At 36.9% G+C, this 12410-nt stretch overlaps 1 protein-coding gene across 1 annotated transcript in view; it reads right to left on the bottom strand.

The window, feature by feature from the left end:
* Positions 1-420: 420 nt before the first annotated feature.
* The window catches only part of LOC107549404 (actin-binding LIM protein 2-like), a 20688-nt gene continuing 8698 nt past the window's right edge, over positions 421-12410 (bottom strand). The window contains exons 9-19 of the mRNA XM_016230472.1: positions 11447-11680; positions 11033-11113; positions 8897-8998; positions 6860-6913; positions 5536-5579; positions 4463-4568; positions 3887-3945; positions 2750-2807; positions 2626-2633; positions 1558-1638; positions 421-459 (exon numbers count right to left, since the gene is read on the bottom strand). Coding sequence (XP_016085958.1) covers positions 421-459; positions 1558-1638; positions 2626-2633; positions 2750-2807; positions 3887-3945; positions 4463-4568; positions 5536-5579; positions 6860-6913; positions 8897-8998; positions 11033-11113; positions 11447-11680 — 866 coding nt within the window. The remainder of the gene's footprint in view (positions 460-1557; positions 1639-2625; positions 2634-2749; positions 2808-3886; positions 3946-4462; positions 4569-5535; positions 5580-6859; positions 6914-8896; positions 8999-11032; positions 11114-11446; positions 11681-12410) is intronic.

Here is a 12410-nt window from a genome sequence, read left to right on the forward strand (position 1 = left end):
TTTTATGTAGTAAAAAAATCATTTAGTATTATTATTATTCATAGATTTTTTAAATATTGATAATTACAACATTTATGACTAAATTGTGCAGCCCTACAAACAAGCACATGCAGCAAACCTGAAGCTTTTTATTTTATTATTAATCACATTTTAAACATCAATTGCATTTTTTTAATCAAACAAATTGCAATTCGATTTTTTCCCCAAATCGTACAGCCGAGGAACAGACCATAACTGAAATGGTTATTCATTAGAAAATCTTCAAAAGCTATTAAAATCCACTTTCTGTGTATGGAACAGAACAGCTTGGACATTCTGATAACTCCTTTCATGTTTCACAGAACAATGTTATATGGGCTTTAAAAGACATGAGGGAGAATAAATGATGACAGAATTTTCATTTTTGGGTGAACTATCACTTTAAAGCATGCAGAATAGCTCCATGATATAGTCATCCATCTATAAAGGCCCAAAATAACAACAACTAATCAAAGCTTAATCAGAACAAACTCAAAGGACCTCTGCCAGGAATCTATAAGCAATGTTTATTCTGCTAACGATATCTGCATGGCCCAAATGTCATTACAGCTTAAAGACAGAGCGAAAAAATAATACAATATTGACAATAATTACAGCCATCTATATGCATGTGTCACCTAAAGCTTTGCAATGGTTGAGGACATTCATTGCCTTTAGCATAATCAGGATTACGAGCACCAATGGGGTGCTGTAAAAGTTGCCAGGCTTTTAAGCCTATGACATCAATTTTGTTTTAAACCATTGCAGAATGGATTTGTGTAAATCTTTATTCTTTCAGGCTCTGTCGTATGTGGTACTGCAACACTTGCAGATGTGTGGGTATCTTGAACATCTCCAAATAGATGCTGAAATCACAGTCTTTGGAAAGTTTTGGGTGTTGCAACTGACTCAAATCATGCTCAATTCAAACAGATGTGACAAGGGCCTCTTATATCAGGACACCAGTCATATGATGACAAACACACTCACGCAAAACACACACACACACACACACACACACACACACATATTTTCAGATATTACAATTTTAACCACAGTGATTCCAAGCTAACAGTTAGGGAGTGGGATCTGTAAATCAACATCTCTCGTAACTCCAGACATTTCTCTTCCCTTTTCCACTTAAACCCACTAATAACACTGACACAATGTCCAGGAACACTGAGGATATATTACGTGTTGGCCGTGGGCAAGTGGACTGTGGCCCAACAAAGCCATAACCTCACAAACACTCACACTGGCAGATGTGCAGTCAGGCATACACACAAATATACACAACTCTTTGCCTGGCTGCCTTCTTGCATACTTTGATCCAGGCTGATACTGACAAAATAATAATTAAACAGCAATAAGTCAACCCATGCTCCATATTAAAAAGGATGACACCGCTGTATTTAAAAATCAATCATTATAAAAGTATTGCTCAATTATAACTTAGGATGCTCCAAAGTGCAATCAATTAAAAATGCACAGTAATCGCATTAAACAAAACCACTGAGTAAATGTCTAATAAAATATTACCTCCAGTCTGGTGCGGTCGACATCCCGTGGTAGTTTTACTCTGACTCTGTGGGTCACAGCAAGCATGTCATAGGGGTAGACCTGCAAAATACATGGATGTGAAAGACACACAATTACATAGATGCACACATACTGGAAGACATCATATAAAATTTCAAATTAATGCTGTTCTTTTGAACTCTTGAGCACCAAATCAGCATATTAGAAGATAACGATCAAGTGAAACAGTTGTTGCTGTTTTTACTGTATTTCAAAAACAATAAAAAATCTTTCTCACCCCAAAACATCTTGAATGGTAGTGTACTGTATATACATAAATCTCTGTACAGATCATGTATTTAGTTTTGTAGTATACAGTGGGTACGGAAAGTATTCAGACCCCCTTAGTTTTTCTGTCAATATGGGGTGCTGTGTGTACATTAATGAGGAAAAAAAATTAACTTAAATGATTTTAGCAAATGGCTGCAATATAACAAAGAGTGAAAAATTTAAGGGGGTCTGAATACTTTCCGTACCCACTGTATCTGTTCATGAAGCTATGATCAACTAGTGGTTCTCATACTGTTTTTTGTTTGAGGACCCGGTTTGTACACTACACAGGTGCCAACCCAGCATCAGAATTATTTATTGTAGAATAATGTTCCTGTGGATCAGTGGTAGAGCATTGCGTTAGCAGCGCAAAAGGTCGTGGGTTCGATTCCCAGGGAATACACATACTGGTAAAAAATGTATAGCCTGAATGCACTGTAAGTCGCTTTGGAAAAAAGCATCTACTAAATGCATAAATTAGAAATTAGAAAAATGCATTCAAGCATTCAAATTTGATATTAAACTATATGAACCCAACAATATTCAAAATTATTGAAATGACACATATACAGGATGAATGGAAAATGAACAATTTTGTATCTAAATGTCTATTGAAACCATCAAAAGCATCTCACAACCAATAATTTACCACACAGAATTCACCACTGCAAGTGAACCTGTATTTAATGCTGTATTTAGTTGCATTTTGTTATTTTCGTTTCCATTCTACAGCAATCTACTATACACACCAGAACTCACCTTGTACTCTGAGAAAACCGGAAAGATATTGAAAAAAGGAGAAAGAGAAAGTCAAATTACAACCATTAATTTTGTATGGTAAAACTCATCTGTTGTCTATGTAAGTTATAAACTACTCACTCACCTCTCATTCCACTCCAGGATGAGTCATGATCGCCCTCATCCTCGCCAAGATCAGCTGCCTAGTAAGAAGCAATGCATGACAAGATTTGGCATATTCACAATTATATATGGTGCATATTTATTCACATGCAGAATGCATGGCAATTTCAAAACAACAGATGGTTGTTTTTTCAACTACAGGCACATTTATGTCCCAAAGGAACTGATTTCAGTGTCTGGTTTTAAGGTTGTCACATTAAAAGCTTCTTGAAAAAGTTTCACCATGCCTTCATTATTTATTTTTGCTACGATCAAATGAGAGTAACAATATCATGTTTGAACAGAGAAGCTGCTGTAACTGTGAAAGTTTTTCTTTCATTTCCTGAGGTTAAAGGTTAAAGTCTAACGCAGACAGAGGCTTGAATCCTTAGGGCTGGAGCTTGCCGGTGGATTTTGCTATAAATATTGATCTATGACCAGCTCTGTGTTTCACATGCCTTTGTGAACGCTTGTGGAAAGTAAAGGGCGAAACATGACACTAAATCAGACCAGATTAGATATAAAGAATGGGTAATATTTCTGTTTTTTGTCCTGGGATACAAAGAACCGTTGCAAAATACTGCCACCTAGTGTACAGGAGAAGGTTTCATACCATTCTCAAACAAAGAAGACACTGGCAACACTGTATGTGAGATAAAAGATCTAAATCAGATTTTTAATGAAGAGTGTGCTTGGGTTTTCCGCTGTGGAAGCACTTGCTCTTCATCTTGCTCTTCATTACAGAGGATAGTCAATTAAGGGAGCCAGATTTCAAGATCAAAACAGAACATGGAAAACAGCCAGAACAAGACACACTTCTAACTGCACGCAAACACAGACACACCCTCTGAGCATTATGGCTTCCTCGGCTAAATGTCTACATTAACTGATCTGTGACTGTGTGTCGTGATGTGTGCGATTACAACAGCCCTCTGTGTCCCAGCAGCTGGGTTTGACAAATACAACTCGGATCAAACAACATTCTTCACTGCTGAGAGAGTGAATGACAGCACTTGTGACCACAGCTCACATATATTCTCAAAAATCACACACAGATGGCATGTCAAAAGGTTGTGGGGTGCTGTGTTTGTGCACAGATATCAGGTCTCACAAAGTTTACCTTGTATATGCCATTCCGCCCATATCCTGGCAGCGAAGCAGACTTATTGTATGGAAAGTCTGTAAAACAGAGAATTTAAAAAGATTTATGGCACTTTACTCTAGTGTCATGTTCAAGGGGAAAAGAGGCAGAGACAGTTTAAGGTGGAGGATATGAAACATTCATAGAAAAATTAACAGAAGAAATTGTACTACTCAATATGGCAGCTGTAAGAAAAGAAAGCCCTGCCCTTTATTTGTCTTAGCAGTGTGTGGACACAACCACCCTACAATGATAAATACCCATTCACTCCTTTTTTTAAAAACCCCCAAAAACCTAAACAGTGTCAATTATCAAGCCATTTTTTATTTTTTTTAAGCAGTATGACATCATATTGCTCAGGCCCCGCCCACGACCACTGACAGACTGTCCTGTATTAGCATATCTCCGCCCTCGACTACTGAGGAATTTTAACCAAAGTATGTTGCAGGCATATCATAAAGACCCTAAAGAATCATACCAACTTCTGGAAAATGGGCATACGATGTCCCCTTTAAGGAAGTTTGGATTCTACAAAATCATTGATTGGCTACTCACTGGGTTGAGAAATATCGGTGGGTAAGCTGTGGGTGGAGGTCCTGGGGTCCAGATCTGGAGACTGTCTATCCATCTCACTCTTCAGGTTCATCCAACTTGTTCTGGTCTATTGACAAACAAAAACAGAAACACATGTTATACAACCGAATAAAGAATTCAATGGAAAGATAGGATGGAAAACATACATAGGTTTGATTACATTATTAAAACAACCCCAAAATAACAAAAAGAAGTGTGCGTAAATGTATTGAATGTGCACTTGCAGTATGTATTTTTAAATATAAAAAAAACTGTATTTGCAGATCATTTATTAATGAAATAAAAGGCCACTTAGTGTACTTCCAGAGTACACTTTCATGACTATGGTTCTTAACGCACTTTTAAAAAGTGTATTTTGTAATAATGTCAAACTACAAATGAAAGTACATTTTACATCATGCTGTAATAATCTTTTTATCATGCTTTAAAGAAGTACACTTATTTTTATGCTGACTAACATACTAAAGCACATGTAAAGTATTTGATTATAATTTTTACTGTAGTGTGTTATTTGATATTACATTTAAAGTTGATATATTTTAAATGTACTCAATTGCAACCATCATGGCAAATGTGTAATTACAAATATATTTAAATACATGACATACAAAATTTTACAGAAATTACTTTAAGAATATTTTAGTCTACTATAAAAGGTTGTCAGTACATTTGGTGGTACACTTTAACCACATTTCAACCAAAACAGAATTACGGAATTATATATAAAGATGTCCTTAAGTGTCCTACTTAAGTGGTCAAAAAGCACTAAGCTCAGCTAATTGGAATTAACACGAAATATTGGAATTAATAAAAACTAATCCATTTTCATTTAATTGCAATTAACATGCAGTTAGGTGTTCAAAAACATTACATTCAGTTTGCACTCAAGTAAAGTATATTATTTCCATAATAAATAAAAAAATGTACTTCTTTTTCACAAGGGTAGGTTGGATTAAATTACAAAAAACGATCTGATACTGTATACCAGAATAAACAAATATACACAGAGATGTTTATATAAATATATAAATCACCTTTCTGTCCACGTCATCACCATCTTGCCAGGAGGTTCTGGAAGCTGCAGAGCACAGTAAGATAGTTTAAATATATCCTAAAGGACCGTTTTCACTGTTTGAGAGAGTGACTGGCACAAGTTACATCATGCAAAGTACCACACACACACACAATAAAAATTAGAATGAAAATACTGTTATATACTCATAAATCATGTCATCTATTTTTTTCGGTGTAGCTTGATTTTAGACAGTGTTCAAACTAAATGCAGTATTCACTATGAGAGAAAAAACTAATTTACGGACAGAATCAACAAGCAAGTGAAAAGTGACACAACCAAACACAACGTCATGGGACAAGTTCTGGAAAAAAAAAAGGCCAAAAGAAACCAGTCAGGTGATTGATACCTCTACCACCCAATCACTATGAGCTTTATAGATGTCTTTAAGCCAATCACAATGGATAACACAAATGCCTTTGACATTTCACCAAACCAATGAGTTTCACAGACACCATGTTCATTTAACATCTAAGTTACAAGACCACAGACAGATGAGGAACTACGAATACTGCAAATGACAAGCGAGTACGTATGGATGGACAGAGGCACAAAAATAAAATAAAGAATATATCTGACTGCTGTTTCCATGTCAGGATGCATTTAAAAAGACATGTAGGATCTTGTTGATTAAGACATCATATCAAAGGCATTACTTACATTAAATGTACACAACCCTTCAAAAATATGGGGACAGTAAGATTTTTTTTTAATAAATTAATATTTTCATTTAGCAAGGATGCATTACATTGATCAAAAGTGACATGAAGATATTTATAATGTTACAAAAATGTATTAAACTGTACTATATTTCATAGTATTGCTGCTTTCATTGTATTTTTGATCAAATAAATGCAGCTTTGATTAGCATAAGATACTTCTTTCAAATTTTTTTTTAATCTTACTGACCCCAAACTTTTGGTGTATGTGTAACATCATATAACAAACATCAAAACAATTATTATCTCTAAGTTAACAGGCATTGAGCAGCACTAATAATTCAGGGCTAACTGCTATTCAAAATAAACCCAATAAATATGTATGAAATATGACATATGACCCTTGGCATGTGGTCAAGAAACAACAATTAGGTACTGATTGCCTGATAACAAGTACCTTGTCAAATCCAAACCTTTTTCTAGGATTTGTAAAACCTACAAGGAGCTGAAAATGGAAACCAGCAGACAGAAAGAGGGTCAAAGGTTACAGTTCCATGGCAACAGGTACCATGGTGACATGCGTAACAGCATGCAAAGAAACATGGTTGTACGGAAACTGGACTGTACCATGCTGTTGGTAGATAGGGGGCTTTCTATAGATATTATCTTTGACTTTAGTCTCTGAGAATGGAAGACAAAGAGAGGAAGAAAGAAGATGAATAAAGAAGCATGTGTTATTAGAGGATGGTCTTGGGGTAAAAGAAAGGGGAGAAAATACAGTATATGTTGCTATAAAGGATTGCAGGTATTGTAGTTCATCTCCTTATAATGTTCATGATCAGCATGCATGATCAAGCATTTTGCCTTTGCCAAAATCTTCGGCTTTGAAATATGGATTTTCTGCAGTCAGAATTATGTATAAATAATAACATTATAAATAATGAAAGCTTCATCACATTTTCAATTTAGAAGATAGAAATGTCACCTAAAATGAACTAAGCCAAGAGGAAAACAGGGAGATAAATGGTGTAATTGCAATGACATAATGTCTTAATAATTGACACAGCATGTGTCTCTCTGTAGCTTGTTTAGGTCATCCCAACCTCACTTCTGCCTCACCATTACTTCTAGAAAAAATCAGTCATTTAATGTACCACATGTGATACATTTTAAGAGCTGTTTCTGCCAGCATTGGAAACAAGACGTCATTACAATAACGGGCTGAAAACACATGAAACTGATCATTACATTTATTTTAAAGGGGTCATATGATGCTATTTTAAAGATCATTGTTTTGTGTATTTGGTGTAACAGAATGTGTACATGCTTTAATGTTAAAAAAACTCAAATACTGTACATTATTGTAGTTCCTCTATGACCCGCCTCTGTTGTTTTCTACAAAGCCCCTCCTTCCGACAAGCACAGTCTGCTCTGATTGGCCAGCTGACCCAGTGCATTGTGATTGGCTGAACACCACAAGCACGCATCGGAAATGTAATGCCCCTTTCCATAATCGCGAGCTTTAGCTTTCAACATAAATGTAAAGACAGTACATAAGTAGTTTTACCATCAGTTCAAGCCTGAAAGGGGAACAGTCACGTGACAGACACAGTGATGATGGTCGTATGTATTTGCAGTACACAAGCCGCGATTAAGAAAGCTGACTCCACTGTGATGTGACCCTGTCTCTCTCTCACGTGCACACACACACACACACGACGCGATACTCTACACGGCGCAAAACTCTGCATTTGAACAGTCAATAGCAAATACTTAAGCTATTAAGAAAACATACTTACAGTAGCTGATTCAGAATAAGCGCCAGATTGTCATAGCAAAGTCGGAATTGACCCATTTTTTTTGGAAATAGCCTTTGCACAGCCAGCCTTGTAGGCTACTCTCCTAGGTCCACAAAACTGTAGTCCATAAAATGCGTTGCACAAATTCACACATCTGGGTTGTGCTGTTCTGTTATAAATAAATCTTTACCAATGATTCCTCATTGCATCTACTTCCGGAAGGCCAAATAAAGTGCTCTTGCTTTTGCACAGAGACACACAGCGTCTCCCTGACATGGCTGCATCAACACTACTGCGGTTCCTGAAACCACGCCTTCTACATTTGGGCGGCATTTCGCAAATATTTCCACATCGTGACGTAGAGATGTGGGGGCGTGTTTGAATGAGGCATTTTAGCCGGTCTGGATCAGCCTTCTCTTTTAGATAGAATAAATCCTTTTGTGGGGGACTTTGAGCTTTGTAACTCTGCAGATCTTATACATGCACAAATAGCTACATAACACACTAAAGAAAAGGAAAAATAGAAATCGCATCATATGACCCCTTTAAACATGGGATGAGCAATGACAGTAAAAAACGTATTTTACGTACTAAAAATAGGGCTTTGCTTACAATAACAACTTATAAATGTACTAAAATAATGCAAATCATGCAAAGATGCACAACAATGGTAGTGATCTTAAGCGAAAGACCACAGAACAATATGAAGGCAGAATACGAATATGAATTATTCAGTATGCCGGATTTTTTTCATAAAATAGAGAGAGTATTTGACATTGTACAGAAGTGAGGATAGAAGGGAAGAAGAGATGTGAGAATTTTTTTTACCATGGGTAGTTTAAGTACAAGAGTTTTTAACACCTACCTGGGATATGGAAATGTCGTGGGGCTGCCACGTATGTTGAGGAAGGAGATTTGCCATCAGAGTAGGTGGAGAGACTGGGGGTACTCCGACCACTTTCACTACCTCGGGGGGTGAAGGTCATGGCAGACACAAAATGAAAAGGAAAGAGAGGAAAAGTTGACAGGGTTGCCAGAAATATGCTACACTGAGTCTTCATTGAGTCTGAAACATCACAATACAGCCAGCTTTAAAAAGTACAAATTTGTCTTTGCATTGGAGTTTGTGAAAGTATGTTGTGTTTATACTGATGGCATCTGATCAGTAGACACTCAAATTTCATTGCACTGCTTGAACTGAGCAGACAAGTCAATACAAATTGGACATAGACAGAAATGACTGTCATTGGCAGGCTGAATTGTGATGTTATAATAACATTTGGGAAGAATATTAAGTATTTATAATCACAGTCTTTTATCAAACTGAGGGTAAAAGAGAGAGAGAATATCTTATTCAACTACACACTAAAATGATTTATTTTTTAAAAAAAAGTTATTTGCATATGCTGAAAGCAAAAAATGTATACACATAAATGAACTCTTTCTCTGTCTCCTTTGTCTTTTCTTTCTCTCTTTCACATACACTTGCAACTGTTCTTCAGAAACATGCACACACCATTTAACACACAAAGTGCTGTTAGTAAAAATTCACCCTTTATCAGGGGAAAATCTTCCACACATCTGGAGCTGGGGGAGCAGGAAATTGTCATAAAATACACCAAACATACACAAATCACAACACTGGAGCACACTGTGGAGTATGAAGGTCTCAATGCTCTCATTACTCATTAAAATATGATTTTATGGATTGCAACGCCCTTCTCATATCCGCTGGGTGTAATACAGCATTTCATCACTAACACATATTCTGTGAATGATTTCCATCTTCATTTTATATATCTTAAGTAGAAACCTTTGTAAGGAAGAGGCGATTTTCCTCCTGTGTGGCTACTTTACCAATAAGAAGTCAATTAGACAGCTAAGTGCATCATGAACGGCGCACTCCAAACACAACCTCAGTGTACTTTCATGCAACATTAAAGGGCTGGCCTGGAAATGCACAAGGCCTAAGTTTATGCCACTGCGTCTGGCAAACTGACCCAAAATTACAGTTCATCAATTTACCCCTTTAATCTTCTCCTGCGAACTTTATTCTCGCTCTCTCTACTTCTCGCAGAGAAACCACAAAACCCAAATCTGTTTCATCATACTTTCCTCCTCTTCACAGACATGTTATCTTTATGAATAAATACTTTCCAATATATTCTAGATATACATAGAATGTACATATGCACAGCAGGGTTCAAAAGCCTGAGATCAAAAATCTGGGATTTTTTTATATTATTTAAACAGGAAATGTACAAAAAAGTTGTAGGAACTAGGTACAAAAAATGTTGAAAACTTTTCAAACAAAGTTATAATGTAAAATGAAGAAATACTTCAGATTCTGCATTATTTCTAATTCACTAATCAAACTGTAACACCAATGAAAATTAAATGAAAAACTACTAGGACTAATGTGACAGTAAAACTTACAAAATCACGAATCAACAGCAAGTTTGTGGTATTGGTCTGTGTTCTGAAACTTCTACATATTTTACATTTCTATTCATAGTCTCAGACGTTTGGACTCCACTGTAACTCCACCTGCAAATTATTGCCTGTCTGAGTATGCATGTTCTGTGAAATAAAACACTTGAAAATGCTAAAAAGATAGAAATGACAGCCACCAAGTAAATGGCAACATTAACACAAACATACAGACAATCACTTTGAATATCAGATGCATGGCGGAAAATTTCACCTTAACAGATGAAACACAACATCAACTACAGTACAACAAATAAATGCATACTGATGCTCGCCACCAATGTTTGCATTTGTCTTTGTGCATTAGGTTACTGTTTCAGGTCAAATATAATGAATATCCACGTTTACCATGCAAAACGATTGGACATACAAACTCTATTTAAACACAATACCAGCAAGCATAAAAGACAGATTGGTCCAAGGACTGAACCTTGCGGTACACCTACAATCTCACATCACTGTAATAGACTGGTGATACACAGTGAAAGAGAGACTGGATTTTAGGGTTTACCGTGAGAAGGCAAATTGAGGTGCAGGGCTGTCCTAGGCCTACTTTCAGACTTTGCTTCCTGTTTGAATCCTGTCTCAATTCCTGTTTAAGAAAGGTGGATGAAGGATAGGGTAGTAATTTCATGTCTGCAATTCACTAGTCCTTTATTTTGAATGTAAACCCTTATGAAGCACTAAGAGTTTTGGAGCTTGATCCACGGTTCATGTGTGTTGAAATCCAATTCCAACAGCAGGAACATCATGCACTTTATGACATTAGTCTTGTTTAAAATCTTAGAACAGTATTTTTAGTAGTGAACTCATTCACTCATATTGTCAAGGGAAAGTGAATCTTGTATCCAAGACCATAAGTTCACACACATGCAGCATGTGGTGATTTGTACTGGGCAAAAGCCTGCAGGCAGAACTGTGGTACCTCTGAAGTAAGGGATGTAGTTGTGCTGTTGGAGCAAAGCCAGAGTAGTGGGGTTGAGGGGCAGGGCCACGCCACCGCTCCCTGCCTGTGGTGTGTTTCTACCACTGCCGCTGTACAAAGGTAGTGGGGAGGAGCCTCTGGCACTACCATGGACACTACTCCTCCCCGAAGTTGGAACAGCCAACAAGTTGGCATTTTCTGGATGAGTGGTGTATTTGACACTCAGATATTGCTCTGAGCAGGAGACCCAGCCGATCAGGGAAGAATGGCAGTAATATGAGATCAGCAACTACACTTAACAACTAAACCAAATGATTCTTGAAATACTTTCTTCATTAAATTCTGCATCAAATCAGTTTATTGTGGTTTAAAATGTCATTTTAGAATGGAATGCTGTTCCACATTTTGAATCGTCTCACTGCCTACTGTCACTGTAATGCCTACAACCTGCATTGAACTTCTTAAAGGGGCCATGAACTGAGAAATAAAAATATATAATATATAAGAGGTCATTGTACTATAAAAACATCCTGTAAATTTCAGAACCCAAAACTTTCTCGTTAATCTAAAAACAGCTTAAGGCCCTTTCACACCACTTTAGTTCCAGAACTAAATGTACGGTACTAAAGTACTGGGACGATTTTGCGCGAACTATTTCCCAGTACTATTTAAAGGGTTGCATTCGCACCGACAGTGTGTACTAGGAAGTGACGTAAGCCGGTCGACAGCGTTGTCATTTGTGCACGGCGTTCAACAGAAACAAAGAAGAACAACATTAACAACAGGAGGATGGAGGACGTTGCGATTGAAGCTGTGTTTTTGTTGTGTCTCGCGGGTTTCACAATAATGGACATGGAAAGTCGACATATACGTAAAGCGATTGAAAGAACGGAAAGGAGGACTAAAAATCTCCAACGACAACTGGCATTGCTACATTTGCTACAAGTGCCTGCACTTCAGCGTC

This window comes from Sinocyclocheilus grahami, unplaced genomic scaffold, assembly GCF_001515645.1.
Source record: "Sinocyclocheilus grahami isolate Dianchi unplaced genomic scaffold, SAMN03320097.WGS_v1.1 scaffold371.1, whole genome shotgun sequence".
Lineage (NCBI taxonomy): Eukaryota > Metazoa > Chordata > Actinopteri > Cypriniformes > Cyprinidae > Sinocyclocheilus > Sinocyclocheilus grahami.